Consider the following 24,588-nt stretch of genomic DNA (forward strand, 5'->3'; position numbering starts at 1 on the left):
CTACGCCGTCCCCTGACGCCGACAAGAGCTCTCGCCGAGTGGTGCCTCGTTCTCGGACTCCTGCGACCGTGTCCATCTTTCCTATCTCCTATTTACTTCCGTCGTTCGCTGTCCCTGCGCCTCGCTCTCTCATTCCTCTCTATGTATTTACCATTTAATCCTATCATTTTAACCCTCCTTACCCCATTCCTCGTGAGCTACTGTTGAAGTGTCCTCCCCCCTTGAAAGACAGTTACGTGACTCACTTTTCTCTTCTTTTCATTTAAAATCACTCACACTCTCACACACTGTTTGAACGAAGTGAGGTTAATGTGGACGTTCGCATTTATTGTCTTTCGCCAGTTTTTACTAATAGAGAAATTTTATTGAACGATAAAGAACTCATCTTTTGTTTATTTGTCTTTTTCATTTTTCAATAAATCGGGCGGAGCGCGGGAAGACTTTTGTTTAGCGCTTGCCTCCGCTTCCCCTTGTTGCCACTTGCGCAGAGATATCACATGTTGGATCGTGCCCTGTTGTCTCGCTCAGTTATGAGTACGACACATATAACGTTTGATGTGGCGTACAGTGAACGGAAGCAGCAGTAAGCTTGATGAATCAGGTAAGCCATTGGACGAAGATAACTAAATCGGGACATATCACATGTTTTGCGCAGCTCTGCAGTCTGTTAACTCGGGGATTTCCAGTTCCGCGAAGGTCTTTGAGGTTTCCTGTTGACAACGAATGAGCACAAGTATATGGGTCTATTATTGGAGCAGCTATTGATTTTTATTGAGTGCATGATTAAAACCAGTTCTCTGGCAGCCTCACTGCAGACTGACATCAACGCAATGTCACTAGAATGATTTGGTGACGAGAGCATATATCTGCTGCTCATAAAATGTTTCAAGATCGGATTGAATGCGTGTTGATTCGGCTGCAGAGTTTGTTCATCCTGTACTTTTGGCATGTATATAGTTGAAACGACGAAACGGAATCGTAGCGTTCTTTTCGTTTATGGCAATGCATACAGCCAGTTATAAACTTTGGGGGCCATTATTTCTTATGCTGTCCATGAAATACATGTGATGGACTCACTGATGCTTTGAGAAATAGTTGGAACAGGTAATGTCGCTGGAACCAACGTTTTGAAAAGTGAACATTTATTTCTCAAGGCAATGCACTGGCGAAAACAAAACTAGTCGAATCATATTTTTCAACGACATTCACTGCTCAACTGTTTCTCTTCGCTTCTGGCCTCTGTCTTTACATGAACATCTGTCCTGTTTGGGGCTCCAGATCTGAAACAAAATGTGTTAGCTGTCATAAAAAGACGTGATTCAGTCAAGTACGACGTTGCCACACCACTCGGGAATGTTAACTTTCGCATGGGCACGGATATTCTTAAATCTTTGTTTGCTCACTTTGTGCATTTCTTCAGTTGTGAAGTAAAGCTGCTGTTGCAGATTGACTCTTTATACTACGTGCATGTCTCCGTTTTAGTACGACACGTGTGATACAGAAAAAAAAGACATCTAAAACAATGTTAACTGATTTTAACGAATGGCAGCGTTGCCCAAGCGGCCGGAGGACGTGCAAAATAGCGCGAACACATTCCGCTTGCATGCGGAGAGGGAAGGGACAGCTTTCGTTAAGCTTTCGCGGTAACCCACGCTTCACGCCCTTTCCCTTCATTTGCTGATCTCACCAGTGCCGTCATGAAAGCAGTTTTTGTTTGTGAATTATTTTTAGTAGAATACACGGCAAAGGGGGGTGGCTGCCAGTGATGGAAGCGGCTCAGCCGCACCGAATCGCCTTGCGAGATCGCGTACCATGGAAGGTATAGGAAGTTTCCTTACCCTGGTGGTGGAACTCCTTTCCACGTACCATAGCAGAGAGCTTTAGTTAGGCGGGTTTACGAGGGAGCTGAGGGGGCAGCGGAGCACGACCGGATAATAAACCAACTTTTCAGCAGTCAGCTCTACAACGCTGCCATACTAGCTGAATTCCGTTTTATGCAATTTGTTGTGGGTTTTTTTTCTTGACACGTCTTTACTCCGTCATGTCTTATTATGCCTACTGTACTTCATCTTGTTTACATTTTCGCTTTGTTTCCACTTATTACTTTATTTCATAATTGTGCGAAAGTACTGACCCCGTTTTAGAACCCTTAAGGTAAAAAAAATGAAAAGTAGCGATATCGCTAAGGATCGATGTGCTCGAGCTAGCTACAGCGAGCGAGAAAATACAGCGACAGGAACGAGACAGCGTGGCTTATCACGAAAGATGATTTATTTAAACACATGCGCGGTCCAGGGAGTCTTGAGGCTCTTCCGGGATGCTGGAAGCAGTGTCCGCAGCGATGAAGGCCGTGCATGCGACGGAGAAGCGCAAGGCAGCAGTGAAAGGCCAGGGGGGGTTGGCAGCGGGAGAGGCATGGATAGCACGAAGGCAGCAGGAAATGGTACAGCCACGAACACCGCCGGCGGCTCCAGTAGATGACCTGGTAGGCCTGCTGTGACGGAACGAAATTGTTTACCAGACACACGCGACAGTTAACTAGCTGAAAGGACAGCGAAAATTCAGAAGGGCACTGCGGCAAAGACATGTACACACAAGTTCTACACTCAATGTGGCCTTTGTAAGCACTTTCGAATCGTATTGGTTTTGTAGGAGGTATGCTTACGCCGAAATTCCCGCCATTCCGAAGACTAGCGATGAATTCACGCGGCAGGAAGGCCAGGACCGAGAAACACTGCGCAGCCATGTCCGGAACGGGTTGGTCGGATGGCGTCTACACCGAGCGTCCGAAGACCAGGAAGTCGTAGCGAGCCACCTGGGCAAGGCTGTCCGCCGAGGGAAATCAGTCCGAGCAGGAGTGGAAGGGGTCAGTCATCTGCAATTGCAGAAAAATATAGAACGTTAATGTACTCGCAAGCCAAAGTGCTATTTACTCACCCGAAAAGCCACGTGAAAACACGCGGCGTGGGAAACGTTGCAGAAAGAACAGCGACTCGGAAAAAAATGGAGCTGCCGAAAGGCGCAGCGAAAGAGCGCACATGATAACGCTGCCCCATTCACGGCCGCTATGTCAGCTTGACTGCGCATGTGCCCGGAGCCTGTTCCACATCGAGTCCTGTTCTCGGCACGGTTTGTCTGGGCGCAGTGTCAAGATGGATGCTGGGAGTCGCACACATGTGTGCCAAGACCCACGTGCGGGGAGTCTGAAAAAGTGGGAAAAAAAACAAACAATTAGGCGGAAACGTAGCAGTAAGGACATTATCAGCTTACCTGAAGAGGCAGCGGTTTAGCGGAAAATTGAAGGCGAGGCGCGTTCGTTGAAAACACGCGAAAAGGCGTCGAAGAAATGCGGAAAAAAAAAAAGCCGAGGCTGCAAGGAGAGAAAACATTAGGCGAGGACACCACAGCATCCCTGAATTCCGAACGCCGAATTGCGCCGGGTAAGCACTTATCGTTCAAGAGCACATCGGGCGCGCGGGCATTCCTTGACACGATAACGTGCACCGTTTGCAGCGGGCTTTCGGAACGAGCACTGCTCGTGACGCAAACGCAGGAGGGGGGCAAAACCTGAAGCTAATGTTGGGTGGACCTAAAGCTGATGTGCAGAGGCACCCCTCGCGCTTCCGTCACTGACAGGACCCGGCATGACGACGAAGGTCCAGGAAACCTCCAACTAACTACGCGTTGCAATAGTGCACGCAATTCCGTTTAACTGCAAAACGCCAACTAGGCGCATGGTTTCCTGAACAACAATCGCCCTCGCTAGCAATGATTCTGACCTTTCGTTGGCGCAACACGTTGTCCTCAGCCAGGTCCTCGGCGACGTGGAAGCGGTCGTGTCCAGCTGTCCTCGACGAACGGAGGGAGGGTCGAGAACGCGCACATAGTTCGGCGTGAAGCACCGGTCTGTATCCAGCACGGGTGTCACGGCCACGCAGCAAAGAGGGGCGGCAACGAGTGATTCTTCAGGTCTGCTGCGTATCGCGTTTATAAAGACCAAATTAACCATCGCGCGCAGGCGCAGTTGGCGCTGCTCGTTCTTGTCAATTTTAGATCTTCATTCCCGATAAACAGAGGCGGCGCTTGCGCGCAGACACGAACCGCGAGGCTTCGCTACTGCTTGTTCGTTTTTTTTTTTGCCTAGCTGACTTTTTGAAAGGCTCGTTTTTGCGTGTAGACAGGCCTCTCGTCTCTGAAGAATTGCCCATACTAGCTCCCAGGTGATTGATTGATATGTGGGGTTTAACGTCCCAAAGCCACCATATGATTATGAGAGACGCCGTAGTGGAGGTCTCCGGGAATTTTGACCACCTGGGGTTCTTTAACGTGCACCCAAATCTGAACACACGGGCCTACAATATTTCCGCCTGCATCGGAAATGCAGCCGCCGCAGCCGGGATTTGAACCCGCGACCTGCGGGTCAGCAGCCGAGTACCTTAGCCACTAGACTACCGCGGCGGGGCTAGCTCCCAGGTGAATTCGCAGAGTAATGATAATAAAGAAAGATACTTTCTCGAGATTTTTCATCTATTCATTTTGATTAAAATTGATCTGTAGCCTATAGCTGATAAGATTAAATTTGATCTGCGGCGCTGTTGTTCTTTTTTTCTAGATCGCAATAAAATGACCGGGATCAAGCGTTGCTACAGGCATGCAGGTGTGCTTTAAATCGGCGCGGTCGCCCAGTCTCTGAGGAAATATTCCTAAAATCTATCCATCCGACGTACGCAAACGCATCTTCGCGTAAGCGCGACAGAAATTGGTTTTTAAATGCGAAGCACTTCTTAGCGAAGTGCAGGAAATTTGAGTGTTTAGATCTATCTATCTATCTATCTATCTATCTATCTATCTATCTATCTATCTATCTATCTATCTATCTATCTATCTATCTATCTATCTATCTATCTATCTATCTATCTATCTATCTATCTATCTATCTATCTATCTATCTATCTATCTATCTGTCTGTCTGTCTGTCTGTCTGTCTGTCTGTCTGTCTGTCTGTCTGTCTGTCTGTCTGTCTGTCTGTCTGTCTGTCTGTCTGTCTGTTTTGGAAATGGCTCAACAAACCTATGCCCCCTTCCCCCCCCGCCCACCCCTTTTGGTCCGTGTGCCCGTGTGCTCAGATTTGAGTGCACGTTAAAGAACCCGAGGTGGTCGAAATTTCCGGAGCCCTCCACTACAGGGTTTCTCATAATCAAATGGTGGTTTTGGGACGTTAAACCCCACATATCAATCATCAATCACCCCTTTTTTTTTCGATTTTTTCCGCCATCACATATAGCGCCCAAAATGGCAGTCGACCACATCTGCCTTGCATGCGGTGTCTCTCATAATCATATGGTGGTTTTGGGACGTCAAACCCCCCACATAAATAAGAGAAGCTGAAACGTGCCCAGAAGCACTGCGGTAACCCAGCCTCGCTCGATTTAATTCAAATTACGCTAATCTCTTTGTTTTATTACTTTCGTTTCCCTCTCTCTCTTTTGTACAGTGCTTCCTATCATTTTCATTTGTCCCTTGTTTTCTAGCACAGCAGAACAGCGGCTAATTTAAGAACTGGCCAACCTCTCGTTTTTTTTTTTTCAGCTTCGCTTCCAACTTCGCCTCGACCTGGAACAGCTTAACTTTGTAGTTTTCGCTGCCAGCCAGCAGGATACTGTCTTGTTTACTCAGAAAATGAAATACCCTAAATGTACCATTTATTCGAACCGCGTTGCATTTCACTGCTTCAAATATTCTGCCCTAGGAGCCTCCTCATTATATCATTCTTAAAGGCACCGCTATAAAAAATATCTAATGGAAACAGCGTGGTTTCGACCACAAGTTTGTAAATTACCATCATTAACTTATCATCATTGTAAAATTTCTCGACAGCCGTCAAACTTCTTTTTTTTTTGCATGTCAACAGAATGGGTGGGAGCCATAAGTGCAGGTCGTCATCGTAATCGTCACCATTACAGTATGCCGAGTGAAGAAGAAGAAGAATGTCCGTGCCGCCGCTGTCGCTGCTTCCTTCTATAGAAAACCTCGGAGACGGCGAATGCCCAGGCGAAACGGACTGTTCGTTCCAGTGCCCGTCTCGCGCTGAGCTTCCAGCTGCGTCGGGGCGAGTGCTGCGCGCGATCCGGTGGCCACGGTGCATCGCCGTCGCATCGACGTGCTTGCTGGCCGTGCAGTTCACTCTGCTCGTCGGCTTATTCCTCCTGCCCAGGGCCAAGCCTCCGACGTCGCTGCCGCCTCCCGGCGACGAGCGCACTCACCAGTCCCACAGCTGCCACCAGCCGGAGGAGGAGGAGAAGAACCGTCTCAGGTAAAGTGAGCTTTCTAGCTCACTTTATCTCATGCACGCGTCGCGGAATAACCAAGGTTATCGAGAGAAGTACTAAGTGCACCGTATTTAGGTTATCGGGCGAAGTGCAGTCGGGCGCGATGTGAAAGTTATCGCGCAAGCATTCACCAAGAACTACAACTGAGCCACCTCTCGGAATACTTTTTACAAGTGAGGATGGTATCACACAAGCTTCACTCATTTTTTTTTCTTTTTTGCTGCTCCTTCAGCTGCGATTACTCCCGTCTTAGGAAGCCGAAAGTAGTGCCAAGCACCAGCTTGTCCCTGTCTTTCATACCGCGTCCAAGTAGTGCGCTCTTATTTTAAAACAATCATGTATCACCAACTCGCCCAATCAACCATATTGACCAGCAATTTTGTAATCACCAGCGGAGCCCACCAAGAATACACTTGATTGTTACGAATAGAAGGCTCAAAATAGAGAGAAAAGGCGTAGAGTTCGTTGTAAGGCGATTGTTGTAGCATGGAACAGCCGACGAGGGAGAGAATGCGCAATCTTGGTTTTCACAGTCTCAAAACGGGCCGCTATAGGCCCCTGGGACGTTAGGCTGGTCAGCGCTCGTGCCGACCAGCCTGTAGAAGGTGCACACGCTCAGTCAAAAAGTAGAAGTCGAGAGACCGCGGCAGTAGAAAATAGGAGGCGACCCTAATAATACTTGTATTAGGCGTCTGGAAGTAGCACGTGCACATTCGGGTACCTTGGTGTACTCCTTGTGCTGATTTTGTGTTTCCCATACTAATCAAGTGGTTCTCAGAGTTCCCGTAGCTAGAAGCGCGCAGTTGAGACCTGCTCTGCCAGGTACCGCTGAAATCTTACCTGCTCCTAAGAAAAACGCCTGCTCTTTCAATGAACTTATTCAATTATCAATTCATTAATTATTTTGCCAGTTTATTAGCCATGACTTTAAATAAACACATGCTATTATGTTATATCTATCTAATATAACTCTTAACTTGAAACAGAACCAAATATGTTGTGTAAGCATTCATTGGACATCATCTTGTTCATCTGTAAATAAGCAACATCAGTCTTGGCGTCGTTCGTCTTTGTCGTCGGCGCCATCTTGCTGTTCCTGGATTGAAGCCTCGGCTGAACCGTGTTATTTCAAATGGTGGAAGTTCATCCCGATTCACTCGACCTCTCTTCATCCAAAGACAATGGAGCTCCGCTCAGGGCGCCGCTTACGCCAGCAGACCACCATGTCGCAAGATAAAGCGACAGTGTTAAGTCATGTCGTCCAACCAGATTTAATATTTCAAACACATTTTCTAAACAGTCGGAAAACGGGAAGTAGTTGTTCTGTCGAGAGGGCTTGCACGAGGAAAAGCCGTGTCAATCGTCACTCGCGCCTCTAGAAAATTACGCAAATGCTGTCGGTGTGCAAAGTTCTACTAGTCGAACTGTCTGAATGTTACACACCGTGGTGGCCTAATCATATAGTTAGTTGCCGAACTGGGGCGAGAAAATTGACAGTTAATGAACAACCATAGTGGCTCCGTTCAAATCTACCTTCGGGGACGCCAAGAAATCTGCTAGTGGCAATCTGGAAGCTCAAAAATTTAAAGTGAAGAGAGCCACCATTAAAAAAAAAGTGTTCTTTTCTACACAATGAAAGGGTAACATTAGGATTCTGCGTTGTGCGTAGTACTTCTGAGCACTAAATTGGTTTAGCGATCGTGGTGCCATGTGAGTAACCTTGAGTAAAATAATCCATAGTAGACTATGAATTATCTTATCGGTGAGGGTGTTAAAGCGGAAAACATGCGCTGCCGCTCTTCGACGGGAGAAGCTGACGCGCATATTCGCAGTTAGTTTTCATCCGATGGTTGGAGTGGTCCTCGGCGTTCCGCTTTCATTCTAGCATTTTTTTATTCGCTTCCGTAAGTCGCTGCCAACGTCGCTGCAGTTGTAGGTGTAGTAGTTGTACTGCTGTAAGGCGCCGAAGGAACTGTCATATACCGGTGAAGGCATCGATTCCTGCAAGTTCCACGGCTATGGCAGGTAGATTCTTTTTGCCAATACGCGCACATTTGCTATTTTCGTCGGTGATTTCCCTTTGAGACATTGTTACCGCTGTTAGTGTTGTGTATTTGTGTACTGCCTTCATTTGCACTGATCCTGCACATGTTCGAATGCCCGCGCTTCTCTCGACTTTCGCTCTACCGCAATTTTCTTGCGAAAAACCCTACCTCTTTGTGTCCTCAGCTTGATCGCACAGTATCGTAATGCAATAAAAACAGGGGGTGTTAAGCCTTGCTCGGGGAATGCAGGAGCTGTAATTTGATACTTTCACTGAAGAACCTCATTTGCTGATTTTGACGACTGTTTTGTAACGATAGTTCCTGCAAACCAGACATGCTTTTCTGTTCGTTTTGCCTCTGAAAACGAAGTGCCGTTTGCGAACTCTCTATAATGATTCTAACACGATAATTTCCTTTTTTTTATTGAAACCTAATTGATAGTTTGCTACCTATAAATAATATTGTTCCCCAAACTCACTCGTGAATTATTTCTATCGGTGCCAGCTGCCAAGGAATGACTTTCGGTTCCATGTAGTCTTTGTACACTGTCGTCCTTTGTGAAAGGGAACACGCTAACGCATGGCTTGCGCTTTGCGGCGGCTGCCTACAGCACCATCAACCAACAGCAAAAGAAAACACGTTCGCTTGCAGCGTCATATGTTGCCAGAAAAAAATAAATAAACGAGTTATGGCCGATAGACAAGCGCTGCTAGAATGCACTCCATCTCGGCTCATTTCTGTAGTGCGTGGTCCACTGCCAACATATCAAACGTTGTGCGCGACCACGGCGCAAGCTGCAGTAATCGCCGGAAATCGCTCGCCGCGCGAACGGTGAGGGAACGTAATCTAGCAGCGCTTGTCTGCCGGACATGACTCGTTATCCTGCTTGGCCATAGATGACGCCAAAAGCGAACGCGCTTTCTTCGCTTGTCGGTTGATGGCGCTGTAGGCAGCCGTTGCAGAGCGCAGGCCACGCGTTCGCGTGTTCCCTTTCATAAAGAACGACAGTGTATGCGCACAAGTACTGCGTTCCGAAGGGCGCTTTGGTGTGCTGTCTTGCGTATCGGCGCGCTTTAAACAAGCGGGGGAAAGATAACGAGACACCCGTAGCCTTGCACGAGCCCCGATCTTTTTCGCGCACTTCTGTTTCGAAAGAATAGCCATAGAATAAAGAATCAGCCGATGCAAGTGTGTAGGCGCATACACACCCGGTACGAAGTGAAAAGGGCGGTCGTTCGTTTTTTTCCTTACCTAAAAAGCAAAAAACAACAACAAGAAATTGTTCCCCGCTTTCTGTTTACGCATGCAGCGCCATCTCTTAGGTGCCCTCGGCAGTTCCATGCGCTACGGCTGCTTATCTTGCGTACTGTCGATATGGCTACATCCCCTTCTCTAAATTGGATCTTTATTCTATGAGAGTGGGCTACGTAGGGTTCCTCGATGGGAGGCGCGCACACATCGAGGCACCCTAAGACTACGGGAAGCTATCGCTAAACAACCGCGCGTATTAGGAAGCTCAGGAGTTTGTTGTTTTCGCGGTATTTTAATTGCACTGCTGCTTCTCGCAGGCTTTCGTTGATTAAGGAGGGGATGCAAATAACGCGAGCATAGCGGCGCGCTGTTTTTTACTGGGGCTCTGACCGTCAATCAAATCTGGTAGGTTGTCTTTGATTGTGTCACGTATGAAGACTTTTTTAAAAATCATTCATGTAGGCTACACAGCTTAAAAATGTAATTGCGAAACAGCATAGAAGTTGGGTACAGCATGGTCGCGTTTTTTTTTTTTTACGCTATTCCGCGGGCCTGCCATCTGTTGTCAGGCCGAGCTGCTGGTTCGGTGCCTCCATTCGAGTTTGACAGTATTCGTGTTTTCATATTATGTTTCGGGCAACTGCAACCTCATCATTTGCATGCCTCACTGTCGTGTTGTTGTGTACCACTCTGCATATCAAACGCAAAGAAATCAGATTGTCTTTCTTTCTTTCTATTTTTCATTAGTGACAAAGAAAAAAAGGAAAAACTCACATGTTCTTTTGAGACGACTGAGAGGCGATAACCATCTTATTCCTTACCTTTCCATTCATTGTATTGAACGTTCATCTTTTAACTGAGTAAGGGCGCGCACAAAGACACGGACACCCTATAACAAGAAAATGCACACAACATAAGTGCCACTCGCAACTAAAGTTCATTCGAAAGAAAGATTGGTACATATGTATCACTTTTGTCACATGACCTGGCAGGTGAAACAGTTAAAATACTCAGTTAAAAGATGAACCAATACCAAATAGCCCAATTATCCGTGCTATTGAACGTTCCTTGCTTCGCTCCGAGGTATTTCTGCGCTAACGTTCTTCTTTCAACTGCCTCAAGGATTGTAGACATTGCTTACTCTCTGCCCCTCAGCTGGTTTGGCACTGCCTCCTTGATCGGCCCATTTTGACTCTGCGAATATGTAACATGATGACGTCACATTATCTGAACTTCCAATACGTCACAAAGTTTTACGATCTGTGACGTCGTACGTTGACGTCTTCACTGAATGATGATTGCTTGCATCACTCGTATTGACGGATCCAACACGAGACGACGCGGCCGATCATTTTTTTTTTGCTTTTGATGAGGAATCTGAGGCCTTCGCCTAAATACACTACAGCTGTCGTTCCATGACATTGCAGCTGCCTTAGGGGTTTGGGCGAGGGAGTTCGCAGTAATCAGGTGGGATGATTGGTCTCCTAATAGATCTTCGAACTACACTCTAATATGTAGCTCTCATCTAGAACCCGAGTGTATTATAGGTTATTTTTACAAATGGCGGCTCAAGACTACCCTTCCCGTTTAGAAACATGGCAATTCAACTAAACGCGACTGCGCTGCGTCTGAACTGTCAACGAATGAGTCTATCTGTAGCAACGCTGCATGCCTCGCGATCACTGCCGTGTGCAACGCTAAACCGAGTTATCGTGCTTCTAATGCTTAGCAGGATGCCATTAAGCCTCAACTTTGCTCAATATGGCCAGAGGGAATAAAAAAGAAACAGAGCGGATGAGCCTTATATTGAGGCTACAATAATCCATCAGCGAATACGCCGATATTCCAAGCAACTTACAACAGGCCGCATTTTACGTGCCCGTCACATCGGCTCACGTGGATAGTCGGCGTTACACTTAAGTCGAACAAGTTAACAACGCCCGTTCAACACATTTGCCATGATTGTAGGAATCGCACCACATATATGCAACTCATGTTGATTGTTTTTCGTACTACTTTGATTTCATTGCTTTAAGCTCTTAAATGATGGAATCATTGCACCAATAGCAGCTGGCTTAGTTCCTCATTTTCTGGCAGTGGTATTTTCTGGCAGTCGTCCTATATTTAAAAGCCTCTAGGTTTCTGCTCCGTAGGTAAGTACTGTCAAGATGCAGCTGTTATATACCTTCCTCTATTGGAATAGGGGCAAAATATCAGTCATGATATCTCAACGCTTGCCGAATTTGCTACACCCCATTCTTATTTTCTCGTTACTTCGGTCTCGTGGTTGGGCTCCGTGGTTACTGTCTGTCCTAAGTAGGCGTACTCGTTTACAACTGCCCCGCCGTGGTGGTCTAGTGGCTAAGGTACTCGGCTGCTGACCCGCAGGTCGCGGGATCGAATCGCGGCTACGGCGGCTGCATTTCCGATGGAAGCGGAAATGGTGTAGGCCCGTGTGCTCAGAATTGGAGTGCATATTAAAGAACCCCAGGTGGTCAAAATCTTTGGAGCCCTCCACTACGGCGTCTCTCATAATCATATTGTGGTTTTGGGACGTTAAACCCCACATATCAATCAATCATCATCATCGTTTACAACTTCATGTGCATTGCTACTTATCTGGAAGCGCTGTTCTCTTCCGAGGTTGTTATACATTACTTTAGTTTTCTACAATGATTAATTTTAAGACCCACCTTTCTACTCTCCTTGTCTAATTCAGTAATAACGAATTGCGACTCGTCTCTTAAGTTACTTAGTTATGGAGGCGGAAATGTTGTAGGCCCGTGTGCTCAGATTTGTGTGCACGTTAAAGAACCCCAGGTGGTCGAAATTTCCGGAGTCCTCCACTACGGCGTCTCTCATAATCATGTGGTGGTTTTGGGACGTTAAACCCCACATATCAATCAATCAAGTTACTTAGTTATGCAGTGTAATCGATGAAGCGCAGGTTACTAAGATGCTCTCATCATTAACTCGTATCCCTAGCTTTCTTGATTTTAGGCCTCTGAAAACCTCCTGCCACCGTAGTAGTCCATACAGGAAGCGACAGAATACCAATAAAGAACGGTGTAAGATAAGCGGATACGATCTCCTCAAAACTGTTTACCGTGTGCTTTCAGTATTAGCTCCTGGCAAACGCTGCTTTTAAAAATCGACTTTGTCTCAGTCAAATTAACAACTTTCAGTCAAGCGAACATACCAGTGGCAAAAAAAAAATCTTCCGTGGATCACTGGCTTTCTGGCATCGGCCGACGCGCGCTCGCCTCGATCAAGTAGCCACAAACGACACATGCTTTTGAAAGAGACTGATGTCACGATACTCATACTTGAAATAGGCTGATGTCACGAGGCACACCAACCCAACGGCTTGGTGTGTCTGCCCGTTGGGTCTGTGCATTCTTGCTGTTCAAGTATCTTGAAAACCCTATCAAGGAGCGCTTGTCTGCGTTCCGTAAAGTTGTCCCTGTACCTGCGCTTGTGAATGTGTCGTTTCTTTTTTTCGTGCAACCTTTTAAATTTCATTCATATCGAAAACACAAGGCTAAAAACTAGCTTTTCTATGAGAGATATTTTTATTGCCGGGCACCTAAGGTGCTTGCATACAGAAGCCCATGCGTTGCTTTGTGCTCTTTTTGGGTGCTGCTGTCGGACAGAAAAAAAATCAAGGAGATGTACAGGGGCACAGAGGAATGTGTGCACCCAATGGCTAGGTGTCCCAGGAAACTCTAATGACCTTGCCCTTCGCGACTTGAGAATTATTGATCTGACTGTGCAGATATGTTCCAGACCACCTCCTTCATTCCAACAAAAGCAGGGACGTGGACCCGAGCAAGGTTCCCATCTTCTGTGTCTTCCACAACACCGCGTACAGGAAGTTCAAGAAGGTCCGTTACAGGCTCGGCACCGTCCCTCACTCGATATGCACGCATCTACTGTACCACTCGGCTAAATATTCTTCCGGCGCGATCGCGAGCCGGGACAATCTGTTCGACGAAGTGTACCAGGGTTTCACGATCGCCGCCAATATGCGGAGAGTCTGGAGGCACCTGCGAGTGCTGTTGACGCTGTTCGTGAGTGAGCCCGAAACGGCCGAGTTCTCGGAGGGCATTCAGGGTGGCCGTGACGGGATCTTCTTCGCTGAGGCCGCGTACAGATGGCTCACGAATCACAGGTTCGACGGCCTCAACCTGGACTGGCCGTATGCCGGAGGTCCTTGTGGCTCTTCGTCCGACCTGAGCCGCTACGCGGCGCTCCTGAGGTGCTTGAAGACTCGCTTCCAGTCGCGCTTCATGCTAACGGTCACAGTACCCGGGGAACTCGAAGACGTAAGCAGGGGCCTGGACCTGCTCGCCGCCAGCGAGGTTGCCGACTTTTTGCTCCTGAGGTCCCACAGGCGCAGAAACATGGACCGTTTTCAGTACGACTGTCCCGGCCACGCGGTCGCTCCAGTGTTTTTCGCCTTAAAGGCTCTCGCTCCAAATGTCAAGATATGCATCTCAATTTCCTTCGAGGTTAGAACTTGTACAGTTATACTCGGGCTTTGTTCAAGAGATTCTTATCAAGAAAACTGAAGATTGTTTATTTCATATCTAGAGCAGCGCAAAAGGTGAGAGCAAAGAACGATGACCATACAGGACAACGAGCTCATGCCATTTCTTGTTTTGTGCTCCAGTCTTTTATGCCCACTGCTTTAAATATTAACCTTAAAGGGACACTAAAGGCAACTATTGAGTCAACGGTGATTGCTGCAATAGCGGTACAGAAACATCGTAGTGTTACTTTTGTGCCAATGAAGGGCTTATTTTGTAATAAAATGGCGTTTTAGTTGTCTGAATGGGGTTAATGCACTTCAAATTACTCTCCTCAACGAAATGTCTGACGTCACTGCCGTACACAACGTTGCCCGGGTTTAATGCGTGGTCGCCGGCAAACGTAGCTGTAGAGGGAAAGTAGCGGGAGCCACAGCAGCAACAACGGCCATTGAAAAATTTTTAGCTATGACCTTCAAAATTACATGCTTGATTGGTTCAATCGGCCCCGCTAGATGGTGTCACCTGTCCAGCTTACCCACGCGAAAATTAAATTTTCGAACCACTCGCGCGTTCTTTATAGTAACGTCTGGCGGTTCTGTTTTTCATGAATTAAACAGAAACGAACAAGCAGCATTGTATTACGCCTCTTGATGCACGGAAGGTTCTTTATTTTGGTGGAGCTAGATCAATTACTAGTGATTAATTGCAGGCGGTTCGTCTGACGTCATCGGGGTCATTTTGAGAATGTCCTACAGCGGCACATATATTGTGCCGCTGTAGGACCCTAATTGTAGGACCCTAATATTGTACCCTAATTTCTCTGTAAGTAGAGCTCTGCTGTTGATAATATTGTCGTTTTGGACGTCATACTTCTAGCTTTTCTCTGACGTAAATTATTTGACTTTAGTGTCCCTTTGACCAACTCGCCCAGTATTTCAACGTCTTATTGTGTAATTTGTTGGATAACAGCAAAGCGAATTTTTGTGCAATATGGTTGAGAAGTATTAAGGCGTACAGAGTGGCAGAAACATATTCTTTAAGCCTTACGATGGTTGAATATGTGATTGAGGTGTGTCTACCGATATAATTTATTGTTGCATAATAATTCGGCGTTTCTTAATATGAAAATACCCCCCCCCCCCCCTTGAAGGTTAAAGAAAAGCAGAAGTACAGGGCAGGATGAAAGACATGAAACATTTGTGAACTCGGGTTGTCGCTGGAGCCAAGGTTTCGACAAGTGGACTGACCTTCTTCAAGGAAGCAACTGCAACAATTGATGCAGCCTTGAAGAAGGCAAGTCCGCCTGTCTAAAGGTCGGTTCTAGCGACAATCCGTACTCACGATTTCCTAATGTCTTACTGTGATAGCTCACTCAGTCTACCCGCTTCGTGGAAACAGGTGCGCGCTTTCAAGCTTCCCGCCAACCGTCCCGAGAGCAACGCGCGGATGGAACCGGCAGACCCTACCGGGTACACGGGTACTCCAGGACTGCGCGCCTTTTCGGAAGTCTGCAGGGCCTTTGACATCAGCTTGGACCCTGTCAAGTACTGTACGCTCGCGTCAGCCGCGGGGAACGTGAAGCTCGTCTTGGAAACCCCTCTCTCCATCCGACAAAAACTGACCGTGCTGTCGAAGCCGTGCGTCGTGCTCTGGGACATGGAGCTCGACGACTTCGAAGGCCGCTGCTCTGCTGCGTCCCGTGACCCGTGGCCCCTCACGGCAGCGGTGTACAACGCCTTGAACTAACGGATTCAATCACTCGGCTTTGCATGCGGGAAATGATTGCGTATTTTAGTAGCGATTGAGACGTATTATATTCAGGGTTCACGTTTCTAAGGGGAGCCTGCATTTATGCTTCAATATTTTATTTATTTCAGACATGCATGTCACTGCCAACGGAGATATTAGCAGGGAAGGCATGATAGTCAGGATATATACGAATGTAAATTGGTTAAACATGCTGCAAATGAGAAGTTGGAGTAACTATAAAGACTTCGGCATACATTTATCGAACACATTTATAGCATAGCATGTATAAAGAATGGTAGGGGTGATCGCCCCCCACCTAAGCCTGTGTCATCACCTCCCCCCCTGTGCAGTTTTTGCTGTCCACCTCCTATCACCACTGTGAGCACACATGAACAGTATTTATTCTATCATTGGGGTTTTTCTGCTAGTAAAAACAAAGTTAGGACCCCGCTCCTCTTCCCGGTGCTACTTTAAATGACTGACCCCTCCCCCACCCCCCTAAAATGAGTGGCTGGATCCGCCCCTGCATGTAATGAATCGGTCGTTACAGAACGCCATCGATTTGCCAGTGTAGTATATTCATTTAGGGTGCTGTTGCCTGCTCAACTGAAGCACTCACTCGCGTCGCCTACATCGCTTCTCCCCACTACACCAATTCATTTCATCCAACCTCTCGTACAGCCGCGACCAATTTTATTAATGGTGACGTCTGCTTGGCCCGTGTATTTCGTCATACCGAGCTAGTTGAGCTTACCATCATTCGTGCTATGATCAATCGAACATGCACGGATATACGAGTCCTTTCCGACCGCTGACGCAGTCGAGATTACTCTTGTGTCGGAAACCGCTTGCACGGCACGTGCATCCCTTTCAAGCCACTTTTCTGACATATATGGACAAGTGCCGACTGGTTTTCAGTATGGTTAAGTATAACGCCCTGCGTCCACCAGACGGCATATATATTACCTCTTTGCAAGATTGATAGTGTTGTATAGACGGTGAAATGCTCAAAAAAAAAAAAGAACCTCTCATTTTTATTTTCTTTGCAGTTAATTGTCTTACACGAGGGAGCGACGGACGCTTGGCCACGCAGTTATCTCGTTGGTCGTACACGTCTTGAAAATTGGCTAAGCGTTCATTAAGAAACAAGCCACGCAAGCCTTGAAAAAGCGATATTGGACGATTCTGAAGACAGATTTGGTTGCTTCTATGCTGTTTTTACGCCTTAGTTAGTTGATGAGGGTTGTTTCTATGTCTTCTGCGGTGATTCTCAGCGCAGAAGTGTTCGAGTTGAACAAAATACTGTCAGAGACACGACATGGGTGTCCAACCAGAGAGAGAGAGAGTAACTCGCGCAGAAACCGAGCGTCCTTACGTCTCGTAGATCTACAGGCAAGTCGTCGTTGACCTTCCATCGCTCCGGGTTCTTACAGTTGCCGTTGCATTTCCCGTTCCCGTGTTGGACTAAGCGCTGCGTCCCATTTTCCTGGACCGTGGGGAGTAGAGGAATTTACCCAATTTTTCGGCACGTGCTCGTTTATGATGCTATCTATCTATCTATCTATCTATCTATCTATCTATCTATCTATCTATCTATCTATCTATCTATCTATCTATCTATCTATCTATCTATCTATCTATCTATCTATCTATCTATCTATCTATCTATCTATCTATCTATCTATCTATCTATCTATCTATCTATTTATCTATTTATCTATCTATCTATCTATCTATTTATCTATCTATCTATCTATCTATCTATCTATCTATCTATCTATCTATCTATCTATCTATCTATCTATCTATCTATCTATCTATCTATCTATCTATCTATCTATCTATCTATCTATCTATCTATCTATCTATCTATCTATCTATCTATCTATCTATCTATCTATCTATCTATCTATCTATCTATCTATCTATCTATCTATCTATCTATCTATCTATCTATCTATCTATCTATTTATATCTATTTATATCTATCTATTTATATCTATTTATATCTATCTATCTATTTATATCTATTTATATCTATCTATTTATATCTATCTATTTATGTCTGTCTGTCTGTGTCTGTCTGTCTGTCTGTCTGTCTGTCCGTCTGTCCATTCGTCCGTCTGTCTGTCTGTCTGTCCATTCGTCCGTCTGTCCGTCCGTCTGCTGCTGCTGCATTGCAAGGGCTCGTTAGCACGCACTATATAATTGCTGCTGTTGCAAAAAGGCTGCTTTGACTCACAAATTATAAAGTCCTTAGACTCCTCTGTACATAAAAAAATCTATCACTTATTACTAACCAATCAGTTCTATATTCTTTATATTATGCTTATGCATCCCCGTGATGCTTTGTCATTGTTTCCAGACTTCCCTTTCAGGTTGCCCAGCATTCTTGAAACTCGCAGGAGAAAAATTTTACAGCTACCCCAAAGTTCACCATTACAAGTGAGATACATCAGACAGATTGCTTGTATTAACGGCTAGGTCACAATGCAGACGATAGTTAATGGAAAAATGTGATGGCTCATAGATTTGTTGGTCATTTCGAAGTCAAAATCAAAATGTACAGGCAATGAAGTTCCTTCTTTGAATTTGGATTTACTTGTATAGAAATAAAACAAGTCACAGCTTTACCGCAAAGGCGAAGCAATGAATGCGATAGCAACAAATTGGAATGTCACGCGAAGAATGGTAAGCAGATCAAAACGTGGCCCGCGTTGCTCACGCACAAATGACGCACGAAACGTACTAACAGGTACACGTGAACGCGAATAAGTGTCTCAGTTGTTAATTCGCTTTGTCTGAAAGCGCGCCCTTTTCACGAACGGAGATTGTGCAGCGAGTGCAGTGACCTTTGTGCGCCCGGTAACTAGAACATCATCGTTCCGGTGAAAACCCAGGGCGTAGGATTCTCCTCACCGGCGTCTACACCCCCCCCCCCCTCCACTGCGGGGCAAAGTACGCGTGGGAGGTGAACCCATTAGCGTGTGTCGCCGCATCTTGACGATCTGGCGACCTCCGCTGATTGCGCCATCTCGCTGGCAATGCTGATACCACAAGAGTTCCCCCCGTGATCGGCAGCGGTGAAAGATATAAATAGCTTGCCGTTTCAACGTTGAAGGAGGTGCTCCTTCGTGGCTCAGTGGCTAACGCCACGCACTCACAATTAAGCAAGATGTCCGGCGTCCGATTCCGGGTGCCGGAGTCTTTTTCTGAATTATTTTTCTTTCTCACGTTCTTTTGTATATGAATACGCATACGTATACGGTGAAAGACGGAGGAGAGATTGTGTTAGAAAAACTAGCCACCCTGTTTACGAGGTGTCTCCTGACGGGAAGAGTGCCAGAGTCTTGGAGGAACGCTAACATCATCTTAATACATAAGAAAGGCGATGACAAGGACTTGAAGAATTACAGGCCGATCAGCTTGCTCTCTGTAGTATACAAGCTATTTACAAAGGTAATTGCTAACAGAGTAAAGAAAACATTAGAATTCAATCAACCAAAGGAACAAGCAGGATTTCGAACAGGTTACTCAACAATCGACCACATTCATACTATCAATCAGGTAATAGAGAAATGCTCAGAATATAACCAACCACTATACATAACCTTCATAGATTACGAGAAGGCGTTTGATTCAGTAGAAATATCAGCCGTCATGCAGACACTGCGGAATCAGGGTGTCGATGAAGCATTTATAAACATCCTGGAAGAAATCTACAGGGGATCAACTGCTACCATAGTGCTTCATAAAGAAAGCAAAAGAATACCAATAAAGAAGGGCGTAAGGCAGGGGGACACAATTTCTCCAATGCTATTTACTGCGTGCTTACAGGAGGTTTTCAGAAGCCTAGAATGGGAACTGTTAGGGATAAGAGTTAATGGAGAGTACCTTGGTAACCTGCGCTTCGCCGATGACATTGCATTGCTGAGTAACTCAGGGGACGAATTGCAACTCTTGATTACGGAGTTAGACAAGGAGAGCAAAAAGGTGGGTCTTAAAATTAATCTGCAGAAAACAAAAGTAATGTACAACAACCTCGGAAAAGAGCAGCGCTTCGAGGTAGGTTATAGTGCACTTCAAGTTGTAAAAGACTATGTCTACTTAGAGCAGCTAATAACCGCGGAGCCTAACCACGAGACTGTAGTAACTAGAAGAATAAGAATTGGGTGGAGCACATTTGGCAAGCACTCTCAAATTATGACAGGTAGATTGCCACTATCCCTCAAGAGGAAGGTATATAATAGCTGTATCATGCCGGTACTTAGCTACGGAGCAGAAACCTGGAGACTTACTAAGAGGGTTCATCTTAAATTGAGGACGACGCAGCGAGCAATGGAAAGAAAAATGGTAGGTGTATCTTTGAGAGACAAGAAGAGAGCAGAGTGGATTAGGGGACAAACGGGGGTTAAGGATATCATAGCTGAAATCAAGAAGAAATGGACATGGGCCGGGCATGTAGCGCGTAGACAGGATAGCCGCTGGTCATTAAGGGTAACTAACTGGATTCTCAGAGAAGGCAAGCGGGTTAGGGGGAGACAGAAGGTTAGGTGGGCAGATGAGATTAAGAAGTTTACGGGTAAAGATTGGCAGCAGCAAGCACAGGACCGGGTTAACTGGTGGAACATGGGAGAGGCCTTTGTCCTGCGGTGGACGTAGTCAGGCTGATAATGATGATGATGTCGTATACGGTGAATGACGGCGGTCACCGACGCCGACGGCAAAATCCAGCCGAGAGTGTTCATATAATTGCTATCCTAATAAAAAAAGTCAATGTTGTTAGGTGAGTCGATTCATAATTTAATGCAAGTGAACATGCCAAGCATTGCGAATTCTACACCTTGACCATATTTTCGCTCCAACCATGCCAATATGCTTACTCACACCTGACTTTTCCCAGATGTGCAAGCATTTTCGTTTGTGTGCCTATCGGTGTACAAAGAACAAAATGTAGAAATATAACATGAAACGGTTAGCATTTCACAAAATAAGGTGCAGAAAAAAGACAAAAAGAGAAAGAGTGTTTCCTTAGATACCTCAAGCTAACTTGTTTTTACAGCATATGAACAACTTAATTATGAATGAATTAGCTTCAAGAATAGTGCATAACTATGTTGGTAAAATGATGCGGTATTGATAAAAAGTGATGCAGAGTAAGGTCTGCTAGAGCATACGCAGTCTTCGAGCTAATTTCGCGTCGCACATTCTCATGAACAAATGCGTTTCTTTATGTACCAGGTCACCAATCTATGGACAGAGTCAGCGACAACCGCAGCCTGGCACTCGTTTCGCCCGATGCTAGCAGCCGCATACTAGAGCAAGGGCAGAACAACATCGATGCCCTCCGCCAAGTACGGCACGCTGCACCGAAGCTCACCAAGCAACAGCATAAATGACATCAAGAGCCCCCGATCAGCAGCCGTCGCACCCCAATAACCTTCAGCGTACCCCAAGCCATATGAAAAGGAGCAAAGAGGCCCAGAACGGACCCCATCACTGAACTTGGGCTCAAAGCCAGAGATCAGGACACTACTCTGATTCGCCGAGCGTCTATACAGTGCGCTTGCAGAACACATTCGAGTCCATCGACAGTGATGTCTCCTTGGTCGGTCGGCTGTCCGACGTCCCCCCGCCGCCTGCGCCTCCCAGTCCCAGGCCTTCTATGGAGACCTGCTCGACATGAGCTAGCATTCTTCGCCTGACAACGGCTATGATCAGCGACCTTTACTCGTCTCGCCATTGCCGGGAAAATACTAGGCCATGTCCCTGGCGCGCGTCATGCAGGGCTTTGCCAGGGACTATGCCTCGTCCTCGCCGGAGATTCCTTGCTACGGCACGGACCAGCAGCGGAATTATGGCTCTGGCCGCCGCAAGCACATCACGTTGGCTTCAACGGGCCTCCCTATACTCGCTCAAGATGTTGTATTAGGCGACCTTGGCTCAGAAGCTAGAGGACCCCGCGACGAACTTCTCTTCGTACCAGGAACGGTTGCTGACAGCTTGGACTGCGGGGACACTACGCCGACGCTTCTGGGCTTGTTGCACGGTCCCATCGAGAGCAACCCCGTGGAGATGGCGGTGCTGGGCGCTGAAAAATACGTGAGCAGGATTCGTCCAGACGCCATGATGACTACACCTTTGTATCCGAGATTTTAACATCCGCAGCGATACAGCGTCAGCAAGTACTCTTAACCGAAGTGGTGTGTTTGATTGTTACGTGCATGTGCAGGTGGGCAGTGTGGGCCTTTTCTTTTTGCCTGATAAGGAATTCTTGTCGCATAGGGCATTTAAGAAGCAATCGCGTATTAAACGGATGGGGCTGACACTTGCGAGAGACAAACTGTGTGTTCCCAGCCCGTGTACCCGTCTACGAGGGCACTTTTCAGTGTCTCAGAGGAAAGCAGGCATAAAAGAGAAAGACGCCGGTTCTGTGAATCCTAAGCATCACAATAGTCAAGGGAGGAGTGCGAGTCGCTGGCGAGAGTGAAATTGGTGCAGCTGTTCTTGCCAACCGCCTGTGATTGGAGCTAGGTCACGGAGGTCTCTCGACTCAGTTTAAAGAATAAAGTGACGAGAGACTGAGTGGTATTTTTGCTGTGAAGTCGCGCCGAATTGACGGCCTTCTACATTTCTGTCAATTATTTGCTGTAGTACAATGCGAATCCAGACTTTTGTTCTTGTACTTGAATGGCCTTGTTTTGTGTTGTGTATATTTGTTCCTCTTGAAAAATACTGGAAGTGAACCCAGCATAGAGCTCTTTTTTGTTGTGGATGTGCTGTAAATAAGGCGTGGGAGAGCTATTTTCGCAGTTTCGTAAGTCACTCGTTGCTAGAATCAAAGCGTCACCAAATCGCTGACAGTGTTGTACACGGTATGACGGAACAACCATTGGCCGCACAAAATATACTTGTTTGCTGCCATCTTTGAGCATACATGCCTGGCTTGCAACACATGACCAGTGAATTTAGCTGTCGCCGATGTCTTACGAGATGCATTTCTGGAAGCAAAAGGGCCGAGCGAAATAAATGGAAGTTTGAAGCCTGGCTCAAGCAGCATTCATGTCATCATTATTCCATCACAGTGTGCAGTTACCTTTCGCACCATGAATAGTGCTCCCATCGAAACATTCCTGTAATCTCATTAAATTTCAGCTACGCTAGCAATTTACATCATTAGCCGGTGCGATGGTGGGAAATATAAAAATTCGTTGCGCTTATCCGGTATCTATAGTACCATGAAACCAAACCAACCATGCAGCTAACCCCATCAACGCAAGGTGTGACGTCAGACAAAACTTCGGGCTAAGCAGGGCTGATAGGGGCCTGAACTTTTTCTGCTCGTTTTTAACGTGCGTTGCGGTGAAGCCAACCCACCAGGTGAACTTTTCGCTCGCAAGCTAGGTGTTCGTGGCTTCGATCACGCAACCGTGGACTCGTCAGAAACGCCAGGAGATAGGGCACACAGAGGTTCGTTTCATGAAAGGTACTAAACTCATCAATGGACAGAATAATTACATCAAGGCTTTCAACGTTCACGTTGCATATATATTGCGCGATGTTGCTCTACAGCGGCTTAAAACCGGCACCATCCGGAGGTCATTTAGGCAGGGCTATGTAAGGCCTATAGCAAGGATAAAGCCTTTCAGCTCTTTTGTAATCTGAGCATAAGCCTGACGCGGTTTTGCCATGTTTAGCCCTCGTAATGAACACAGATGTCACACTGAGAGCCGTGAACGTCTTCCGAGCGAATGTCCCCCTGATGCGTTGGCTTCCCCGCAGCAAGTGTTGAAAAGTGGTAAAAATATTGAGGCCCGTATCACCCCTGATAAGGCTCAACTTTTGTCTGACGTCACAACTTGTCACGTGGGCATACTGTGCGGTTAGTCAGAGCTAAAGCGTCCCCTGAGAAGATGGCTTCCCCGCAAGGCATGGTCAAAACCAGCGAAAAACGTTTAGGGCCTTATCAGCCCTGATAAGGCGCAACTTTTGTCTGACGTCACAACTTGTCACGTGGGCGTACTGTACGTTTGTTCCAAGCTAAAGTGTCCCATCAGCAGTTGCTTCCCCGCAATGCATGGTCGAAACCAGCGAAAAAAGTTGAGGCCCTTATCAGCCCTGATAAAGACCAACTTTTGTCTGACGTAACCTTGACGTGTGGGTGCCCACGTGACAAGGCGTGACATCAGACAAAAGTTGGGCCTTATCAAGGCTGATAAGGCCCTAAACTTTTTTCGCTAGTTTTGACCATTCGTTGCGGGTTAAGCAACCGCTGAAGGGACACTTTAGTTTGGAACAAACGTACAGTACGCCCACGTGACAAGTTGTGACGTCAGACAAAAATTGAGGCTTATCAGGGCTGATAAGGCCCTAAACTTTTTTCGCTAGCTTTGACCATTCGTTGCGGGTTAAGCAACCGCTGAAGGGACACTTTAGTTTGGAACAAACGTACAGTATGCCCACGTGACAAGTTGTGACGTCAGACAAAAATTCAGGCTTATCAGGGCTGATAAGGCCCTAAACTTTTTTCGCTAGTTTTGACCATCCATTGCGAGGAAGCCAAGTGCTGAAGGGACACTTTAGCTTGGAATAAAGGTACAGTACGTCCACGAGACAAGTAGAGACGTCAGACAAAAGTTGAGCCTTATCAGGGCTGATAAGGCCCCAAACTTTTTTCGCTAG

General features: G+C 46.6%; 2 protein-coding genes across 6 annotated transcripts; one reads left to right on the plus strand and one right to left on the minus strand.

Annotated features, from left to right (window-relative positions):
* Positions 1-2,249: 2,249 nt before the first annotated feature.
* Positions 2,250-4,242, minus strand: LOC119173473 (uncharacterized). Of its 4 annotated transcripts, XR_012895309.1 has the most exons (5): positions 3,780-4,241; positions 3,271-3,370; positions 2,938-3,203; positions 2,666-2,875; positions 2,250-2,494 (listed from the first exon to the last, which is right to left on the minus strand). XR_012895309.1 is itself a non-coding variant. In XM_075895008.1 (3 exons), the coding sequence occupies exons 1-3, from the start codon at positions 4,007-4,009 to the stop codon at positions 3,066-3,068; spliced, it is 468 nt and encodes a 155-aa protein (XP_075751123.1). In that variant the 5' UTR covers positions 4,010-4,242; the 3' UTR covers positions 2,665-3,065. The 4 variants fall into 4 exon arrangements, 1 of the variants encoding a protein (XP_075751123.1); XR_012895310.1 differs by having other exon boundaries at positions 2,250-2,491; positions 2,666-3,203; positions 3,780-4,242; XR_012895308.1 differs by having other exon boundaries at positions 2,666-3,203; positions 3,780-4,242.
* A 3,869-nt stretch (positions 4,243-8,111) lies between these two features.
* LOC119173959 (chitotriosidase-1) lies at positions 8,112-22,954 on the plus strand. 2 transcript variants are annotated; one of them, XM_075895010.1, is made up of 2 exons: positions 8,112-8,354; positions 13,401-14,334. In XM_075895010.1, exon 2 carries the CDS (start codon positions 13,651-13,653, stop codon positions 14,194-14,196), a length of 546 nt encoding a protein of 181 aa, XP_075751125.1. In that variant the 5' UTR covers positions 8,112-8,354; positions 13,401-13,650; the 3' UTR covers positions 14,197-14,334. The 2 variants fall into 2 exon arrangements, with proteins under 2 accessions (XP_075751125.1, XP_075751126.1); XM_075895011.1 differs by lacking the exon at positions 13,401-14,334 and adding an exon at positions 21,148-22,954 and having other exon boundaries at positions 8,124-8,354.
* Positions 22,955-24,588: the final 1,634 nt, after the last annotated feature.

The sequence above is a fragment of the Rhipicephalus microplus genome, chromosome 5, assembly GCF_043290135.1.
Source record: "Rhipicephalus microplus isolate Deutch F79 chromosome 5, USDA_Rmic, whole genome shotgun sequence".
In the NCBI taxonomy this organism is placed as follows: domain Eukaryota; kingdom Metazoa; phylum Arthropoda; class Arachnida; order Ixodida; family Ixodidae; genus Rhipicephalus; species Rhipicephalus microplus.

Coding starts and splice junctions, on each gene's coding strand:
- LOC119173473 (XM_075895008.1), bottom strand. CDS start 4,009: ATGGTTAATTTGGTCTTTATAAACGCGATACGCAGCAGACCTGAAGAA. Junction 3,371..3,779: donor ACGTGTTGCGCCAACGAAAG/GTCAGAATCATT, acceptor CTCTCCTTGCAG/CCTCGGCTTTTTTTTTTTCC. Junction 3,204..3,270: donor CTAAACCGCTGCCTCTTCAG/GTAAGCTGATAA, acceptor CCACTTTTTCAG/ACTCCCCGCACGTGGGTCTT.
- LOC119173959 (XM_075895010.1), top strand. CDS start 13,651: ATGCGGAGAGTCTGGAGGCACCTGCGAGTGCTGTTGACGCTGTTCGTG.